Below are 22,235 nucleotides of genomic sequence, written 5' to 3' on the forward strand. Positions count from 1 at the left end.
ACTTCATACAAATGATCTCTATATCAACGAGAGTCCTACGTCACCCTTGCGGTTATACCATAGATATAACCCACTTCCTGTTTTTTAAATCAATTAGTTGAAAAATTGCTTGTGGGGCAAAAGTGCGCAGGGGCTGTGGGGCAAAAAGTACGCACCAGCGTTTTTCTCTCTCTCAAAAAAAAAAAATTAAATGTTTTCAACCAAAGTTTTAACGAGACCCACAAGAAGAAAACTAATTTGAAGAAATGCTCCAAATCGCCCGACAGAGGCTTCGAGAGGAAGCCTCGAAGCCTCGGATTGCTACACACCTCGGTATTTCTGAATCAGAGGAAGAGGCTCATATCATTAGGTGATTTATGATTTGAATCTTCTTTCATTGACATTTCTACTTCTGCTGCGATGTGCCAACGAGCACCCTGGGTGGTTCAGATTTATGAGTGAGTAGTCTGAGGATCTGGCGAACTATTTCAGAGCACTGAACAAAGCTTTCTATGGTATGAATTTCAAAGATTTAATTTTCACCATGCATTATGTTTTCACAATGAACTTCAAATAAATATTGTTTTTTGTTGTTTGAAAAGAATTCTGTTTCAAATGTTGGACATTTTCATATATTTTATATTATCCCCCCTCCCAAAAAATTCCACGTGGCATGTGGATGGCCCGTTATCATATTTCTAGGTGCCAGCAATAAATCAGCACATAACAAAATCATGTTCGACCCCAAGGGGTCGATATCGATCACTTTGAGAATATAGAGCAACGAATTTCACTTCAAGGTAGGAGATATTACCAGTCTAATCTAATGATAGAAAAAAACTACGTAATTTTTTATCTATTTCTACGTCTACGGACTACGTCTTTCAGTAATGGTACCAAATCAGAATTTTTATGGAATAGAAATCCTGCAAATCTACGTTCTACGTTCTACGGATAATTTGAATAGAAAAATATTGCAATTTAAGGGGGGACCCAGTTTAAAAGGTCGATAAAATCGAATTTTTGTTTTTTTGCATTTTGGGTAGCTTATGCCCTCAGAAATGTTGATCTAAGAGGATTTTTAGACATTTGATTTCGTTATAATGTTACAGCCAAAAGTATGAGGTCACCTTAAGGGATTTTTTCAGCTGATGGTATCCATATCTCAGGATCTACTCGACCGATTTGGCTAAAAAAATTTATCATCATGTACAAATGAATTATCTGGAGCGTTACACAACCGTTTTTTGATATCTCATTTTTATTTTCTTGAGCTTCGAGACAGCGATTTTTCATGGAAAATAACTTATTTTTAACAATAATGGCCGTCATCCTGGAAATTTTCGAATTTTCAAAAATCCCTATGTAACGCTCTAGGTCTATTGTCCTAAAGTTTTAAAATATTCATTGGAATTCGTTCTGCGACACCCCGTTGTTTCAGAAGCAATACTATACAAAAATATACAAAAAGGCTTCAGAAATATTAAATTCTCTGCAAATCAAAACGTTATTATCATTACTCAAGTCACAGCCTCGCTCCAGCTAGCAGGTAACAGCCTTTCTCAAAGCTGATGTCACACACAATGGTTTTGCTCCATACAAAGGAAGAACGAAAGATAGTTGTCGCACACAGTGGTGCAATCTTGTTCTGCGGAGGCATCGCGTCGGTTTGTATGATATCTGGTCGATAGTGCGATGTATTTTCGTATCTGTGCATGGGTGTATGTCGAAAATCTCGGAAACTGAAACGTTACGTTTGGGATGCAAGGATATGAACGTTGATACCTCTTCACTTGCACTAATGGACAGAGGCAAGGCAAAAGTGAAATACTAAATAGGAAATATACCGTTAGGCGGATATTATTTTTGTATGATTACTCATACGTACGAATTGTTGATTTCATGTGTTATCAAATGATTATCGGTGGTGGGAAAACAAATACATAATCGCCACGGCGTCTAGCACAAGAATAAACGTTGCGATCCAAATTGAGTGCGCTACGTGCATTGGCAATAAGGACACAAATCTCGTGTATTGTACCCAACAAACATGAATCTCGAATCACTCATTTTCAGCTGCTTCTACAAAACCACACAAACCTATCTGTCCTTTTTCGGACCACCAAAACTTTCGTCTTTCGAAATAATATCCGAAGTAATGAAAAGCAAAATAATGTTTATTTTTTTTTGCTAGAAGACAGCTTCTGTGAATTTAAGAGTGTGTTCGAAATGATTAATGTACCGTTCTGAATCATATTTCGGACACTAATATCTTGAAATCTAATATCTAATATCTAATATCTTGAAATGCTCCATGTACTGATGATATAACTATAAATTTAATATCACAATTGCTTCTTTAGAGTAATCCCTTGGTTTCTCTATCACTTCATTTGAGAATAACATTTAAATTATTACATAGTAGGAAAAAATTCAACAGCACCACTCATTATCGTTTGTGTTTAAATAACACGTTTTGTCACAAAAATAAAATTATTCATTGGATCCTGAAACCTCCACATGCCAAATTTGGTTTCATTTGCTTGATAAATTCTCGAGTAATGCAGAAATTTGTGTTTCATTTGTATGGCAGCCCCTCCTTAGCGTAAGTACACACTGGACGGCTCTCCCGCGCGGATTTTGCAATGACAGGCCGCCGCGGGGCCTCGATAATGGAGTGTGAATGAGATAAAACACACAAGACGGAGCGGATGTGGCTGGTTCTAAAATCACAGTTGTAAGGTTCCTCATTCTCTGCGGTGGCTCGATGGAGATGATGCGCCGCAACGGTTTTGTGATAGTATTAGTGTTTATGCAGTGCACATGAAGCAAGGCAATAATAAATGTGCTATCGGTGAGCCAATACGTGAAAATCACTCTGCGGTCATGTAGCTACGGATTCTCGAATACCCCCCAAATTATCGAGAAATGCAATATTTCAGAGGTTTGTGATCAACTTCTCTCTCCCTCTCGCTCAGGTAAACATCCCTCTTCCGTTTTCCACCATTCTGTCTTTATATACCTCCCCTCTAATCCGCTTACTGTCCAAACAGTTGTACTTTGTGCCATAGACTCTTCTTGCATCTTCTTGCTTCTTGCGTCTATAAAATATAATAATGGCAGCTAGTGAAGCCGCCGAGAGTCGCTGGATGTGTTTTACATCGAGCTCCTGCTGCGACTTGTCATTGCGAAAACCGCGCGGGTGAGCCGTCTAGTGTGTTTCCACGCTTAGAGAGAGGGAGGGGTCGAGTCGAGCATTGCCGCAATATGAGCAAAGAAGCGATATAGCGATTTTGCTGCACCACAACGCTCGGCCACATGTTGCTCAAGTCGTTAGGATTTTCCTTGTGTACTACAATGGGAACGTTCTTCAGATATCGCCCTTTCCGACTACCATGTGTTCCGATACATGATGAAGGGCCTGGCTGGAATGAATCTTATGAAAGTGCCAAAAATTGGGTAACTGTTTCAGACCAGCAGTTCTTTATACGAGGAATTGGTATGTTGCCAGAAGGGTGGGAGAAGTTTGTGGCTAGGATAGAACCATTTTTTGCAATAAAAACTCAAACTTTGAAAAAAAGGTGGGCATTCGGAAATTCTCCTCTACCAAGAGAAAGAATTGTCGGATTCTCTTATTGAAAAATATACAGCCCGTGGTTAACATATCATATCATACCATAATAATAATAATTGTATAGCGTCGTGAAATTTCGGTATTGGGTGTTTGATGAAAAGAAACGAGGACAAAAAATACAAAAAGCATTTGCCTCTCAAATTAGTTTTCTCCCGTGGCTGTTTCAAGCAGGGACTAACTTTCGAGGGAACACAATCGGCACCTTGGGCGCGTCTATATGCCGCCACTGCAACTGTTCTGTTCAATTGAAAATTGCTGTCAATGGAGTGGACCAAACAAATGAATGTCGGTGGTGAAAGTGAAACTCATAAAAAACTTAATTTCATACAACGGGTGTTGTTGTAGGTATTGTTCGCAACTTTTGGGTTCGTCAGTTACGATTAAACAACATAGAAAACATAGGAAATTATTCCGTCCATGTAACTTATTTCTGGTAATGTCGGGAAGGGGTAGTTTTCCATTCTTGTCGGTTGTGATGTAGGCAAAAGTTTGTCGATTCAAAACCTCTACCCTCGGTGTAAAGGCAGCATGTATTTCAAGTGATAAAACTTCTGATTGAAGTGGGAGTATAATCGTCCTGAAATCACCATAACTGGTGATATTATTACCTCAGCTTTTCTCGTTGTTGAAAATTAATAACGGTACGAGTCATGCAAGTTTCTCAAATTCGAGAATAATACAGCCAAACTTTAAACATATTTTTTCTGTCATTATTATGAAATAGATTTGGTTTACTACCCTATATGTCACACAGCTTGTGACGGCCATTCCCAGTAGGAACTGCGTACCGACATTAAAAATCATATCTCCACGCGACAGTCGACGGTTGCCGCCGTCGTCTGCTCGGACTGCATTGATTTAGTGAGAGCTATTTCACGCAGAGTTATGGCGGTAACAACCAAATACGTCGTAGATTTCACTAAAAGATGTCGCTTCCAACACTTAGAAGATGGGACTCACGAGACAGTTAAATTTTAATGAAATTGTTTGCTGCCAAACTGTTCCTCTATAGTTTTTGGTTTCTACTGGAAGTCACCGTCAAACACTCCAAAACGTGGAACATAAATTGAATTGTTTTGCTTCTGGTCCACGCAGAAAAAATGCAAGACGGCCACATAAATTAAATCTCGGACGTATCGGTTGTTGGGCAAGGGAGTAGGAGAGACCAGACTTCGACTGGGTTACCCAGCTGGTGTTTTATTCATATTTGACCTTTTTCTTCGACTTTGACTTCGGGCGAATTTGGCCAAAACGATGATAATGTCTAACCGAAACGTGGAACGACGGACCGGTTGAATGGGAATGTTATTTATGGCCCTTGAGAAGTGCTTCCATTGCATTTTCTATGGAAATGACTAGATGCAACAGTTGTAGCGATAGCATACAGACGTTTTATAGAGTTGCTCGCTTTTTTTGTGGGTTTCAGCGTCTCATGGAGTCTGTACACAGTCCCGTGCTTAGGAGGAGAATTAAATGGTTCGGAGCAAGTTTTACTTATGCTCTGTTTCAGCTGGATCATCATATCAAAACAAATTAGCATCGACAGTCGTTCTGTCGGGTGCAAACAGTATACGTTTCAGAAGTAAAGCTGGAACAGCGATTAAAAGTTGTGGCTAGTGTTTATGGTTGTGTTTTCCGCTCAACTTTGACCGGTTTTGTTGTTTTATGCATGATTTTCCATGTGATTCAAACTTTGCTAATAACTGTTGCTCGACAAGTAAAAGTTTCAAAGTGTGAATGGGCTATTAAACATAAATTAAATGCTCATTACTACCTCACCTGTATCGATGATACTGTCGATGTGGAATCGCCGACGCGTTTCCACCATCAAGATCCCAACCGATGTTTGTAATCCGTGGGTGAGAGTATGCACCATGAGTCCAACTACGATGATAATCCAACCCCAGCCACCCTCTGGATAGTAGTGTTGTTTAATCGTGCTGGTGCTCGTGTTGGACATTCGACTGGAAGTACGCTGCTGGCCGCCACCAGGTGCCGAAGTCGTACCGTTTGACGCCGCCTGTGTGGTTGCCGTTGGGGGGTTTCCATTTCCAGCTGCCGCCATTACGCCAATAGCAGCAGCCGCCGCAAATGCAACGGACCCACTTGGAGAGGGACATTTTACATGCACTGGTGGGGGTGGGGGTGTCGCAGGTTCGTCAAATTCGAGTGAATGCGCGTCGGCACTGGTGGCAACGCCGGAATCTTCGCAGTTCCCGTATGGGTCGTTCTGGAATAGTATCCGCATTGCGAGGTAATCTAGTGGAGGTGTTGTTTTGGCGTGGTATTTCTTTGGTGTCGTTTACTAACTGGGCACTTGTAATGCACAATTGGAAGAACATGTAAATATTGTCACGATGGCACTTCACAATCACAAGTTCGCTTCTTGTAGCGCAGATTAAGGGTCTATTGAACATTGACGCGATTGATCGTTTACGGTACAAACATCATGTGTTGGAAAATTTTCGTTATTCATTTTTAGATTTCGTAAAATATAAAAATAAATATAAAATAAATACAATTTGAGAAACTCTTTTCGCCCATTCTAGGGTCAACATAATCAACCAATTAATTCAAGCAATGGATCCTTTGCGTAGCATTGTTACTTTACAGGATAACACGCATTGTCTGAGATGTCGTAGATGTAGAGTGCGTGACGAAGAAGCTACTGCTGTCGTAAAGCGTAGTGTTGAGGAACAGCCATTTGAGTCTATATGGTAACGTGGATTTTGCGGGTTAATCTAACCTACTCGTGAAAAAGTTGATGTCGCATGGCGTACATTTGGTTGGAGGACTCAAAATGAACTTGCTGTTGATTCCGAATTTCACAGGAAAATTGTGTTCAGTGGAAGGCATCATTTCGATTAAATGATTACCCCTACAGGACCCTGACTCAATTAAGTGCTCGTAATGCGGAGGAGCTACGGCGTCAAGAAGATGTGCAACATGCTACGCCACAATTGATTTTTTGAAAAAAAAACGCGGACAACTAATGAACACTTGAATTGGACTCCAGAATCATGCAATTCAACCTCGTTGGACTTTGATGGGCTTGGGAAATCGCTGGTCTACGTCGTTGAGCTGCAAAAAGCCGTTATCCGCCGGTGTGCCCATGTGCCAGAAATCATATTTAAGTTCGAATAGACCTACATTTATGGAAACTAACACGATTTTAGTTCAGTTTCAATTTCAATTTAAAGTTCTATGTCTCTAAAAACACTCTCCATGAAGTATACTCTGAATTAATCTTAGCTTCTAATGATCAATTGGTTGGCATTATATTACGATGTGAACTTCGGCCTCGATTCATGATTTGACCGGATTTTTTCGTCGATGGAAATACACGCGTATCTTTGAACTGACCACTTCAAGGTGTGTTATTTGACAGGGCAGAGTTTCTCTAGGAACGTAAGTGCCATTGATGAAGAAGTGGTTAGCTTAGAGGGATTCAGATCCGATTCCCGTCAGGCTAGGAGATTTTTCGTCGGAAAAAATTCTCTCGACATGCACTACATGCGCGCGTATTCTCGAACTTGTCACTCAAAATACAATCAAGGCGTGTTTTTTGGCACCGGAATCTCCATTGAGCAAAATTATTTTTCAATCATGAGATATTGTTTCATTAAGTCTGTTCATGGCATATCAGATACTTTTTCTTTTTTTTTGTTTATTATACACTTAAAATTGATTTTTAGCTCATGTTTTGTCATCCCGATTTATGACATTAAATGAGACATAACATAACAGAAAATGTCATGACTCACAAATACTGGTAAGCATTTGTATAATATACATGGTACAGCAATATAAGATCAATACGAGCGAGCGAAACAAAAGACAAATAAGCTTTCCGCATACTTTGCCACATACACGGCCCAGACCGAGATAGGTATTGTTCTCCTTCATGCGCTCCTTTTTTACTCTTAAAAAACACTTCCCAATTTCATTTTATAATCAGGTGCAATATTATTACGTATTTGCTGAACGACTGCTGAAGCATCTTTAGCCATGTGGATAGTGTGGACGTTTCGATCCCCATTGACGTCGTTTTTTTTTTGGCACAATCCCAAATGAAATGAAAAAAGAAAACAGAAAGAGATGTCTGCTCGCATACATACAAACCATTTTTAAGCTTTTAAAACAGCTAATTTTTTGCGCATTTGAATCTTCAGCAAGCGGAATGGCATCATTTCTGCCAAAGATGAAATGTTTTCTGCCAACGCTAGTTTGGGTGTACCTTTCCCTCGACTTTTCTTTCTTGCAGGACACTACAACATTTAGAGGAAAGAGGACAAAACATAACAATCGATATTATTGAATCCCAGTGAAACGATATTCTTTGAAGGAACCCAAAAAAAAGTGCACAGATAAACTAATCATTAGTTGACTAATAGATAAGAGTGTAATTTTAAAACTGTCTTTTTCAGTGAAATTAAAAGCTCTATTCAGATAAATTGTTAAAAGAACTTGCCATTCAAAGCATTGGTCATACTTTTCTTCCATCATAAAGCTCGTGTCATTTAATATCTGTCCGCCCTGCTTATTCTACTGCAGCGCTCCTAGTGGTCGAATCTGGAATTTTTTGACAGTAGTTTGTTTTGAAGTGTTTCCTCCTTCCGTAGCTAAAAAGTTGAAAAGCTCATCACGATTCATTTTGACTCAAAGAAGTTATACTTGATATAAGTCGCGAATCGAAAATTAATTATGAAATTCCGACTTCCGAATAGTGAAGTCGATTAAATTGGCTAAACAGACCTTGTGCAGCGTTCTCAAACATTTCCGTTAGCGGCATACTATCGATCGGTAGGATCATAGCTTTCGTCGTAGTGGAACTAAGGATCGTGAGCTGCATTTGAAGGTGTTGAGAACGATTAGGGAAAACCCAGGGCTGTCGGATTATAATATCGCCGAGAAATTCAATGCCAGTCGCGGAATTGAGAACAGTATGGTGTATTGATGTCTTTTTCAAAGAAATCCATTCCGTTTTCTCGATACTAGTACTTCTCCGCTGTAGTGGCGGATAGTCAAATCAGACAAAAACTCTACAGGTAGTGAGATCCAAACTCATTGTACAACTTCCTGGGACATCTTTTGGCTACTCTGTTTCCGTGTCCTGTTTGGTTTCTTACTGGCCCGAAAAAATCGAAGTCCTTCTCGCAGACCAGTCCTGACGGTGCATTGGCAGAGTGGAAAGCAGGGTTCCCATGATAAAATCTTTTTCTTATCTTAAAAAATCTCTTTATCTTTGTTTTGACGTAGGACTACGTCTTTGATATCTATATAAGGGGTCACTCTACAAAAATTGTAACGAAAAATTACGCGATTTCAAACGCATATTACGCATCGTTTTTGCGATATATGCTATGTTACAGGGATAGCCAAACGGTAGTCCGCGGCCTACCAGTCGCCGCGTAGGTAGTCCTAGGCGCCCGACAGCTGGTCCAGAATGGTGCCTACTCCAAACACAATAGATTAAATATCCCTCCTTGCCGTGATCATTTTATAGGCAAACCTCAATAAAACATATTAGTTGTAAGAGTAGATATTTCTTCATTAAAGTTTCCGTTGTAATATTTTCAACACAACAAAACAGACAGCTTAAACCGGACGATCCGTTCTCGAGCGGGAACACACATTGCTTATGAAGACTGTGAATGCGAGTTTTAATGAAATATCGAATTTTTATATTAAAACTATGATAAGTAATGTGAAATAATTTTGGAGATTTCTTTCAAAAACATGGTCATGAATAGAATAACAATGATGAATGAGAAATTGGAAATTTCTAAAATTAAAAATTGGACCCTATAATGTAATTCTAGTTGAACTCGTTAGGGTGCTCTTTCACAATTTATTCGACACAAAAAACAACAAGCAAACATTCAGTTATTGGATGCCTAAAATATTTTTTCGGTCTGTTCTACGAACCTGTCGGTACATGTTTAGGTCACCTATTTCAGTCGATTTTTTCATGTTCGATATTTTGCATTGTTTGCCACTGTTGAAATTTGAAGAGTGGCAAACAAAATAGTGCTTGTACAAATATCAAACCAAACTTTATCTGTCAAAAAGTATCAAATATTTAATATCCGGACAAACAGTGTACTGCCATCTTTCATTTCATTCATTTCATTTCATTTATTTATCTGGCAGTGTAAGGGATAATCCCTTATAAAATACTGCCTCCGTGTTGTAAAACGCTAGTACATAATATAAAAAAAAAACTAAACTAAACTAATGTAACATTAACAATTTTGCAACTTTATCTACGGTTCCATAAGTCGAGGCAGCCCCTCTTGAAACTTGCTTCCGAAGACGAGTGTTTAATCGCAGAAGGCATCAGATTCCAATTTACCACACCTTTGACGAACATTGTCCTTGCGTAGGCAGCTGTATTGTTCAAAGGAAGGATGAAGTTCTGCAAACGGAGGCTTTGGAACGGGATCAGTCGTTGAAAGTGCGCTGGTGGGGAACGATTTCTAAGCAATTTCCATATAAAGACACACGAACGGTATGCATACAAGTTTTCGAATGGACAACCGATCAAATTTGGCTGGAGATGGCTTACTCTTGCGTAGCGGTTTAGTCCATAGACGAAACGGACACAGCTGTTGAGTGCTACACGTAATCTGTTCATGGAGTATGCACTAGGTGAGACATGCAGAAGTTCACCAAACAGAAAATGTGGCAGAATCAATGCCTTGAAGATTTTAAGCCTAACATTCGTTGGAGCAGCGGAAGCTGTACTATAGAGCGTTCGCAGGCAACCGTAGATTTTTCGAACTGTTGGTTGACGAGTCCATCCCACTCCAAGTCAGCTTGAAACACGAAACCGAGATTTGCAGCTCTATCAACCCATTCAATAGTTTGTCCCTTCATGATGATGTCAGGCAGTGAATCAACTCGAACCATGTTACGTCGGTTTCTTTTGACAAATAGTGCTTTACTTTTCGATTGGTTTACATGAAGATCATTGCGATCGGACCATTCAGCAACTCGTGCAAGATCATCGTTCGCCATTCTTATTAGCTCTCGTGCCAACGCGTCTAATGTATAGTTGAACGTGTAAAGAGATGAACCAGCCTACGGCTGAAAGTCTCTATAATAAAGAATAAAAAAAAAATAGTTGAACGTCGTCTGCATAGATTTGAATTGAGCACCATTTTAGCACTGTCGGGAGATCATTGATATAGCAGCAAAACAACAAGGGACCAATCACCGACCCTTGTGGTACGCCAGATGTAACATAACCAACCTCAGAGCACTGCTCACCACAAAAAACTGTCTGTGTCCTTTCCAGTAGATAAGAGTTGACTAGGTTTACTGCTCCGGGTGAGAAATTGAATTTTGTACGGAGTTTTGTGCATAGCTTGCGATGTGAGATGGTATCGAACGCTTTAGAAAAGTCTAGCAATAGCAGTATGGCTGATCCCTTCTTGTCTACTGTGGCCGCTAAATCGTCGTATACACGTAACGTCGCCGTCTTGATGCTGTGGCCTACGCGAAAGCCAGCTCATCAGATTCGACTCCTAAAACTGTCTCAAAAAACTTTGTATACCGTAAATGATCCTTGAGATAGAATATAATACCACCTCCGCGAGAGTACAGTCTGTCGTTGCGAATGGTTTGGTATCCAGGAATGGTGACATTGCGGTTGCTAACTGTGGGTGACAACCATGATTCTGTGAAACAAGCAACGCTGACTTTAGAATCTTGCAACAGGTTTTTTACTTCGTCCAGTTTGGCTGATTTCCTGGCACATATACTTTGGGCATTTCCGTGGCACACATTTAGTTTTCCGGGTAAAAGCACTGCGTTCATCACAGCGGCGGGAATGTACGTCAAAGTGTGGCTATTCATCGAGGGCATAGGGTGTGCAAAGGGATGCAAATTTCAGAGGGCTGCAATAATACACGAATACAATTTATCTTATTCATAATGATACAATTTCACAACAAATGCAATAATGTTACAAACACTGAGAGTGGATACGTGATACATAATTACGCAAACTGATTCAGTTGTTCTTTAGATTGAATGGATATAGGCGATGCAGCAGTAGTATGCTTAACGAAAACAACTCCTAGCTTGGTATAAACTGTAGTGAGCTTGCCCGCTTTCTTCAGGTGTACAGCTTCCGACTTCAGCATGCGCGCTCCTACCGTTAGATTTTCGTTCACGTAGACACGTCGCGTCGACTCAAATCCAAGATGATTCAGCTATAGATTATGCTTCCGGAGATAGGCACTATAGAAGTCATCTCGTTGATTCCGTAATGCAAACTGCACCATCACAAGAGTCTGTTCACCATCCTTCACAGTTCTTGTTTTGAGACGCCTAATGTCAACCGCTGACTTCATTCGCTCGTCCATTCCTAGTTGCTTGCACATCGCTTCAAAGTGCGCCAGAAGATCCTCACCGTTTAGATACGCGTTTCCCGCTGATGATTAATTCGTTCCTGTTCTCAAGACTGTCCATCGTTGTTGTTATTTCGTCAATTTTTCCGTCCAACGCGGATAACACAGCGTCATGGTTTTGAAACTTCGTAGCACACTCTGCTCTTAGTGAATGAATGTCGTTCGAAACAGTGGATAATTTTTCCTCCAGATCAGTTTTCACAGCATTGATCCTGTTGTTTATTTCGTTGCGCATTTCGTCGATCAACGTTTTCGTCTCAGTGAACTGATTCATCATCATTCGCACTGCGACATCCAGAGTCATAGATTCCTCACCAGCTTCAGTGTTTTCATCGGTTGCCCGTGGTCGCTTCGTTTGCTTTGCTTGAGACTGGAAGGAGGAGTACGGGTAGTCGACATAGTTCTCTGGATGTGTGTGTCGCAATGCTTTGCAATGGCGAATATACAATGAGGCTGATGTCACGGATCACAACGTCGGGTAATCTGAACCAGCGAGAGCACACACGGACCGGATAACGCGTACAGTTAAACAGCGAGAACTCCGTAAGTCATCGGAACCAGTTTCGAGAATATCGCGGGTGTATTGAAACCACTATCAGGATAGTTTTTTACGGGCAGTTAATAACACATTGTAGCTTGACAGTGCTGCCAACACTTTTTCTATTTTGCTGTTATAGATACAATCGGGTGAAAGCTGTCGGCATAATTTTTCGAGTTTGGTTTGCTTGATGAATTCCTGATATTTTACTTTGGGAAACATTTCGCAAACGTTGAAAAAACCTGGGTGTATGCAATATATGACGTACTAGAAATAACTCGATTCGATAAGATTTTATCGATTTACAAAATTGGAAAGTTTGTTCGATGTGATAGTTATAGGGCTCGAATTGACCCTTCGATTCAATTAACATAATGAGGGACAATATTTCCGGTAGATAACTCTCATGCCCCTGGGTAATTGAGGAATATAATAATAATTTTTTGGAATTTTTGTGGAAAATAAAAGTTTTGTATGTTCATAAATACAATTTTCTTAGAAAAATAAACGATAATAATTTATAAATTTATTTTTTTATTTTTTAGAGTAATTTATCATTTAATATTTAGTAGTATGACATATGGTTCCCTTTAACTGACCCACCTATACTCGAGCATATGGTTTTACATTACGATCAGAGATTTTATAACTTTTTGTAGATGAGGATAAATTAAATGACTATTGGAACTGAATGAAATTGAAGAAAAAATATTTTTTGTATATCATTTTCACTTTCAATAACTACCACAAAGGTCTAAAAATACACAATAGCAGAATTACAGAGACACGCATAGCTTGTGACACCGTGTGCGAGTATACGAGTTATGATTTAGCGTGCGAGTACAGGAGGATTAAAACTTTGTTTTATCCTCTAGTACTGCATTCATTTTCTAATCACTTTTTGATACAATAAACGTCGGTAGACCGCACTCTAACATTTCAAAAATTAGTCGCCCTTAATGTGCAAAAGTTTAACCACCCCTGCTATATTATATACCACTATCTGACTCAGCGAACTTCGTCCCACCCAAAATAATTTTTTTTGATATGGATACTTTCGGACATTCACGTTTTCTTACTTAGTCAACGTTCTTGGATTCAATCGCAGAGCTCTTTATTGATTGATCCTTTAATCGGCTCGTTAGAATTTTCTTTTACTATAATTTTCCTAGTACTTCTACCAAAACTCGTTATCTTTATATATAAATGGAGTGATGTCTGTCTTTCTGTCTTTCTGTTTTTCTGTCTGATTCTTATGGACTACTAAAACAATCGGTGCGAAAATTTCTATGCAAAGTTTTTTTGGGACCGGGGAAGGTTTTTGTCATAGTTTGAGACCCCTCCTCCCTTTCTAAGGGGGGCGGGGGGCTAACAATACAAATAATACGATACAAATGAAACACAAATTTATGCATAACTCGAGAACTAAGCAAGCAAATGGAACCAAATTTGGCATGTGGAGGTTCTAGAGGACAATAAATGTTTTCATTGTGATACGACTTTCCTCTCACCTCTCTAAGGGAGGGGTAGGGAATTCAAATGAAACACCAATTTCTGCATAACTCGAGAACTAATCGTCCGATTTCAGATGACATCTTTTTATTATATTTTCTGTATCAAACATGTATTCCACATAAATTTTCGTTTGAAGTGCCGAAAACTCTCCTATGCAGACGATTTCAAGTTGTAACCTTAGTAACCAGTATGTGTCGTGTGTTCAATCTTTGTAGTTCGTGTTTCAATTATCACCTTTCCCGTTCGTCTCTCGAAGCGCTCTATTCTGTTGCTCTTATGTAGTAATAATTGTTATAGGTTCAACATTTAGTTATATAGTTTTATTATTATTTTTATTATTTTATAATTAGTTCTCGATCATTAGGGCAAAAATGTTAAGTAAAATGTTTGTAAAATAAAAAAATAACATAAAAGGAGAAAACATGTTATTTGCAAGTGATTGAACAATCTTGAACGAGTATTGGGAATATAATTTGATATTATAATGACGAGTTCTGGTAGAAGTATTAGAAAATTTATAATAAAAGGAATTTGTAAAGGTTCAACAAAATTAATCAATGAACAGTTCTGCGATTGAACCGATGGACGTTCGCTAGTAAGAAAACGTTTGAAAGTATTTATAACAAAAAAAAAAACATTTTGAGCGAGACGAAGAATTTCCCCTAATATTCTTGATTCTCTTACAAATATCATGTTTCTCAATTACATGGAATACATGTTTGATACCGAGAAGAAAATTTGCATTCATAATTTTGTCCATAACATTGATCTACGGGCAGAGACGAATATAACAAAATAAAGATGGCTCGAAACAGTCGATTCCTTCCTCGGGTTTCGTGCTTAGCAAACACATTTGGTCTTTCATTTTTAATTATATACCATTGGATGAGTAATTTAAGTGGAAATTAGCACCTAGAGCTCGACAGTTATTCGAAAGACTTTACTTACTAATACAAAGATTTTGCGATGCAGAACATGTCATATCTCAACTTTAATCAATGTTATTGATATTTCTTCTCAAAAAAAAATTCTTCATTTGTTTGTCATTCTTTCTGAGGTGCACACAAAAAAATGATTATTGGCTGCATTTGAAAGAGCATAATTCACTCTACATAATGTGAGATTTTCAAAGCTTTATTATTTTGTGAATTTGGGTAAATTAAAATTGAAATCATGAGTTTTTGGGTGAAAACCCATCAATAACTATGAGTAGAATTGACAAGTTCTGCATCGGAGGCGATCTGGCGTAGTGGTAACATCCATGCCTCTCACGCTAAAGGTCACGAGTTCAATTCTCACTCCCGACATTCTTCCAAAAATGGAAGTAAAAGTTGGTTCGTCACTTTGACGAATGAGTTGAAAATCACTATAATACAGATATAAAAAAAAAAAAAAAAAAAAAAGTTCTGCATCGCAAAATGATGGCTCTCATAACCTCTAAAAGTCGTACGAATATAAATTTGATGCAGAATTCTAGATATAATAGCTAGAGCAAAAAAAACCCTTTTTTCATGGTCACCCTAATGCAACTTAATTAGAAAGCACTAAATAAAACTTTGTGGAAGACATTTATCCTCTAGACAAAAACTATCTTCGACGAAGTTTTACATATGATGGAGCGCTTTTTTCAATGTTGTCAAAAATAGGGTGAAAAATAGAATAACTGTCGAGCTCTAGGTGCTAAATTCCACTTAAATTCACCTCCTGGACAATTGTGCAGTGGCTATTTATAACAATCTTTTTTTGTTTTTTTGGCGATTGAAATGTATACTGTAACTCTTAAACTATGGTCGGTGTGGTTCACGGAAACGGTAACAAAAACGGTCACGAATGTAACGTCAACGGTGAACGATCAACGCCACAACGCCTTAACGCTCAACGCTCAACGCTGCTAAAAATGAGATAACAGAGACCAAATCGAAAGTCTCTTTTTTCGACACCTTCAAAAACCTAGAAGAATGACTGTTATACAGCTCAAAGTTTGTGTAATACTTTGTAAAAGCAACAACTACAAATGAAACTTGCAGTGAAGATGTCAAAAACTTCATAATAATATAAATAACAGAAATATGTAATTCAAAATGTTGAGCATCGATTACATAGGTCCTACGCTCTGTTATGTTGATAGAAGATTTTTATGTGAGAGGCTTTAAAGAGACGTGGAAACCACTTCCAGCACGGTAAAATATGAAATCGTTTGTTCTAAATTTTTTTTCAGATTCATTCACCTGCAAAGATCGTATAAATAAAAGTCGAATCAGTATGAGAATACCTTCACGACATAAATTTATCCCCGACAGTTTGTTCTTGCCCAACCTCCTATAAACTGTATACTAATCTGTGAGAACAAAACACGAATCGTATTTGGAATGTCTGTCATGTTTCTGAGCAGCAGTTGATTATCGTTTCACTAATCAACACTAAGTGGTAATTTTCGTTCTTTCGAAAAAAAAAACCGCTGCTGCTGCTGTTGGCGCTGACAAATTGCAATCGACTCGAGATGATGCGTGGGAGATCTTATTCGGTTACTGTCTCCGCTGCCGTCTGATATTTGTAAATATTTTTCGCCTGTTTGGAGACAGAAAAAATAACATTTTGTTTCGTCATAGGTCGACGCATTCAAAGAAATTGGTGGGATAGTTAACGGACCATTGAATGATATTATCCAGACGGATTCAAAAATGGTTTTCTTTCGGGTCAGTCATAATCTTTAATCGGCTCACATCCGCTCGAATAAAATTTACTGGACCTGGTCGAGTTATTCGGTGTAATAACATCAATAAAGTAGCTTTAATCTATCGTGGTGAACACGCGCGTTGATAAATATTATTTTTAATTAATTTAAAAATAACATTTGCCGCGACCGGCACTGTGTCAATGGATATCCGGCTTCATACGTTTTACAACACATGGATTCCTTGTTTTTGTGAACGGAATGTTTTCTGTTTCACGGATTCCCTTCGCAATGCTTCGCGATGCTTCGCGGAGAACAACGCAGACTCATATTAAAGGCTTATCGCGGGGGCATGCTATTGTGAAATCTTCTGCTTTTTACATAAATATAAGCAGTTGTATCGTCCATTCGGTAGGCTTAGTGCGCTTCTGGAAATTGCTGCCGTATTTCGAGGACAGTGGTAAAAAAACAACATAGTGTATTATTTTTGGGATTATGTCATTTCGACATCGGATTTATGTTGGCAGTAGGATTCATTCAGAGAATTTATGTAAAAAAATATAAATAATACAGAGAGGCATTGAATTTAAAACTTAAACTAAAACATAGTCAAATAGTGTTAATCACCATTAATTTGGCATTATTCGAAAAATATGTTTTGTTTTGTCATTTTTAATTGAAAATGATTTCCGGCACATGGCACCCTGAAATAAAAATATTGACTTTGTGATCTGTTTTTACCAGCAGTTTTTGAACATATAAGTAGAATTCAAAACTTGCACAATCACGCATAAATTCAGCAGCCCATCTTTCTACTGTATTTTTACTACTTTACTACTATGTAATACTATTTTTTCCTTTGTAATGAAATTCCGTGACACGCCATCCTTGAATGTATGAGTTGACAGCTCCAGCAGAATCTTTTTACGTGTCCATGAAAAAAGTTGTAAAGGGGTTATCAAAGTGACGTCCAAGCAAGAGAAGCAACGTATCAAAATTTTGCATGTTAGCGAAAAAGTTAAAGTGGTGGTGGCGTTAATGTTAATGGCACCCTTACCTATCCATCCGAAATCTCGTTGTTAGTGCATTTTTGTTTGACCAAATTTTTATAGTAATTCCCTTCACTTCGCACTTAAATCCACTGATTTTTCAATGTTTTTTAAGCGGGTGCGTTATCTTAATGAAATGTGATTTTTTTCTTTCGTAAGCCATATCTTTTCTAACTGATTGCCGCATCTGATTGATCGTGAAGATTATAATTTGTTCCTTTGGCAATTAAAAAAAATTGTAAGGGGTTGTATTTAGGACACGACCGCATATTTTCGACGTAGAACTACGCAATTACATTATGTAATCCACTTGTTTACTACTTTGAATATTATTTTAGAATGCATCGACATTATGTTCTTCGTTACAAATAAATTTGATGAACATCCTTTTACGTTTGATACGATGCCTAAGACTACCGAAATATATGTACGGAAGAATTGTCAAACGATCATTGTATTTCACATTTTCCTCTGAAATTATTGCACATCTCATGTTTACGTAGTTCTCGAACCGTAAAAGTTCATTCACCTCTAGTATCTGAAATAACGATTTTTCCAGGCTTCTCAGTTGAAAAGTACGTTTTAGGAAACATATTCTGGTCTGCACAACGACAAGCGAGTACAAAAGTACTCAACACCAAAAAAAATACCCCCGGCTTGCATGTATATTTACAAAGCGGATTTCCACAGATATATCGATTTTAAAGTGTGTGTTGGGGAAACCGTAAATCGGGCCAATCAAAACTTGGCAGTTAGGGCATTTAGAAAACGCTTGAAATTTTCCAGTTATTCAATTGTTCATCTAATGAAAAATAACATTTTTTTAATTGTGATAGACGTGTAGAAATATTTTCTATCAATTGATTCAAACATCTTTCTGATCTGGTCAGAAATGTTCGAGTTGTAAGCATTCGAAATACGGGTAGAGTTAGCGCACAAATCGGCAGAACAAATGTATGGGAAAAAAGGAAGTTCTCCCAGTTTCATGAATTCAAGCCGTTTAGAGAGCAAATTGTAATGTATACAATATCAAACAAATCTTAGAGAATTTCCGATTCGATCGGTATGAAAATCATGAGAATTCGTTCACAGTGAAAATAGTTATTAAGTTCAAGTTCAATATTTTTTAACAAAAGACTAGCTAGCTTGTTCCACATCCGTGGATGCTTGTTCGCTCCATTAAATGTCACCCTTCTCACTCATCGTATATTATCTGATTTTTTACAAGGTTGGAATCTGTTTTTTTGCCTACTGTCAATTAGCTAAATTCCCAATAAATCACGAGAGCGGACGCTTTTTCCTCCGAAAAACAAATAACGCACTTGCATACTAATGCGGACTGCTGTTTTCCCTATCTCCGCTCGTTCCGCGAAGAGGAAAAGGATCAGAATAAATAAAATCTCGGTGTAACAGTGACCCACAAATTCACCTTAAAAGTAGTAACAAATCATTGAAAATTAATTAAGCACTGAGGGTCGCCCTAGAGCTCCGTGAGGCGTTCAGTGTGTATTTAAGGGGATATTTAAAGAAATTGAAATTTCTCGTCTTCTAGGGAAACCATCGCTAATTTCGTACAATCGATTGTTTCTATCAGGTCGAATTGTCTCGGTATGAGGCTAGGCGTCGTGCACAAATTACGTAACGCGATAAGGTGGGGGGGGGGGGAGGTGGGTCGAGGTTGCGTTACTTTCTGTGTATTAGAGATAGGAAATTGCGTTACTTAGGGGAGGGGAGGGGGTCCAAAATCCGGATTTTTAGCGTTACGTAATTTGTGCACGACGCCCTAGTTGAATGAGTTATTTGTGTATACCTATTATGAATCACACATGAAACTGTTTTCCTTGGTCCATTAAATTTTCATAATATTTATTCTTCTCTATTGGTTCTGGAGTCGGGCTTCGAAAAAAAATCGAATCTCAAGCGAGTTCGTTTGAACAATTCGTCCAATGACACATACGAATGTGTGTGTTTATTCACGCCAAGCATAATTCACCAATTTTTTTTTTCGCTTGGCTCCTCATCATTTCTGCCTCCTAATCAAGTCAAGCGTAATTTATCCGCTGGTGCGATTAATTAATATCCTCAGGTTGCGAATTATGTCTCTTTCGTATATTTATAGCAACTACAAAACAGACACAAATCAAAGAACAAGATCTAGAGCAGAAAAAAGCCACACAGCATAGCATAGGGGGGATGATTTTACGCGTGTTATATCGCGAGAGAAAGTGATGAATAAAAAAGCATATCGCAGATTCAACGAATATTTTATTTTATAAAAGGAAATGATTTATGTATTTTGTTCATCGCTCCGTCCGTTTGAAGCACGTGCAAGGTTACAGCAGCAATGTTGATTCAGTTGAGTATGTTTGAGGGTGTATTGTTGGGTCTTCTGTAGTCGCTCAATGCGATCAATTGGATTTGAAATGACCCGATAACTTATTAATCATTAGTTAAAATTTCGAAAAACTTTGAGCTAATAATGGGTGCTTTGATAGAATATTGAGCTTTAAGGGGGTAGTACACTATGAACATTATAAAAAGTATGCGATTTTCGCGATTTTTTCCAACGAGAAAATAAATTACTATGACTAATCTGATATCACAGTTTTACTAGGCATGTATTACTTAACAAACGAAAAATATATTGGTGTCAATTGGACTGTCCCCTAAATAGCCACAACCGGTTTGTTGAACCCTTACAGCCAAAACCTTGTAAACTGGTGGGAGTCCTACAAGTTTTTCTAGTGTACCGATTTCAACCAATGATTTTTTTGCGTAATCTTGGATATATTTCTTGTCATCGTACGTAGGATTTTTTCAAAATATTGATTTTTGTCAAAATGGCGACATTTTTTGTAAAAAAAATTGAAGACAAAAACATTCGCCAAAATTTCATTTTTCAAAATCTCAAAAAATCCTACGTACGATGACAGAAAGTGGAGTGGAGAATCTGGGAAAAACTATTCCATCAAAATCGGATGAAGCGTTCCGGAGGTAGAACTCCCACCAGTTTGCAAAACGTAGTTTCGAGAAAAACGCGTTTTAAAATTTTGGATCCACGCTTCATACGCGAAGACTTAGGTCCACTAATTGGCTTGTAACTTCGGAACGGAGCATCGACCAAACCTGGGACAAAAACTACAGTAAAGTAGAAATCTCAGAGCATATTTTAAGCCTGAAATATTTTTTTTTAAATTTATTCAAGTTTCCATAGTATACTACCCCCTTAAGCTAAGTATTGTTTTTGGTATGTGTGTCATATCGACAACTGTCACTTTTTTTTACAATTGCCGATTTGTCATGAAGAGACCGACACCTGAACAACGTGTGCAAAATGTGCAGAATTTTTTTAAGAATACGGCTTTTCCAAGGAATCTTATTGCGTTTTTCGTTAATTTGCGATCGACATCCATTAGAGCAATAATTTCGAGTAACCATGGAACGTTTATACACCACTATAATGCTACAGGATAACTTGCATCGTGTTTCGCATTTATTCATCATCACAAAATATTACAAGCATTGATTTCTCCAAAGTCGATCAGTCACGAAGTTGAACAAAACATTTGTGAGTGTTTCTAACAAATCAGCTATTTGATAAACAAGCAAATTATCTTAATTTTATTAACATGTTCAATTCTGCTACTGTTTGACGACCAATAATTTGCATTCATTACTTCTCATGTGCTAACTCCCTTCTTACGCTATCTTTGACTATTAATCAGTCAGAATGTCGCGTGCTAGAGATCACGCTTGACTCATGTGCGTCGTGCCAGCTCGTTTGGTCACTATCGGTCAATTTGAGAGTGTCAACGTATTTTATTTGACACTTTATGAGTCATAAATTGTATCCACATGGGCATTGTTGGGTTCCCTGCTAGCACCGTCACAATTTGCGTGCATATAGTTTTTTATCGGTTGTATACTTGAATAGTAAAATCGGCAGAAATCAAACGTTCGGAGTTATGGTTTGTGTATGTGTGAATTTTTTAGACACAGGATTTTCCAATGAGAGTTGCTGAAATAGTTTTTATCTTACAACCGACGCTCTCAGGGTTGCCATATGACGAGAGATGTCATCTTCAGTGTGTCCCAGAATAGGCCTTCCTAAATCATGAGTTCCGACACATTCTGAAAGCTATCTGAAGCAAGTTTATTGCTTGGATTATCAGGAAGACTTTCGGCAAACCCACGGTGGCACATTCCCAAACTCTAAGTTCTCCCACTATCTATCCCACTCCCACTATCTATGAGCAGTTTGAACAGGCGAACGAGACGCCACTGTGTTTTGTACTCGGTTTTATTCACTCAATCAATTTTTTCGAAACATATCAAAAGTAATTTTTTTCTGGCTACGTGTCCCGTTTTTATTCCTGAACTATTCGGTCAGCCTACACAGAACGAACGTTGGATTTACTGTTTCTATTTC

The 22,235-nt window shown here is 38.2% G+C and overlaps 1 protein-coding gene across 11 annotated transcripts in view; it reads right to left on the reverse strand.

The window, feature by feature from the left end:
* Positions 1-22,235, reverse strand: part of LOC129762280 (monocarboxylate transporter 12-like) — a 660,562-nt gene that overhangs the window by 20,785 nt on the left and 617,542 nt on the right. For 2 of the 11 annotated variants that reach the window (XM_055760406.1, XM_055760405.1), the window contains exon 2: positions 5,393-6,019. The exons of 8 other annotated variants lie outside the window; for them this stretch is intronic. In XM_055760406.1, the coding sequence (XP_055616381.1) occupies positions 5,393-5,861 (469 nt within the window). In that variant the 5' untranslated portion in view covers positions 5,862-6,019. Of the gene's footprint in view, positions 1-5,392; positions 6,214-22,235 lie in introns of those variants that run through there. One more of the 11 variants, XM_055760407.1, reaches the window with a different exon arrangement.

The sequence above is a fragment of the Toxorhynchites rutilus genome, chromosome 1 (genome assembly GCF_029784135.1).
Source record: "Toxorhynchites rutilus septentrionalis strain SRP chromosome 1, ASM2978413v1, whole genome shotgun sequence".
NCBI lineage: Eukaryota > Metazoa > Arthropoda > Insecta > Diptera > Culicidae > Toxorhynchites > Toxorhynchites rutilus.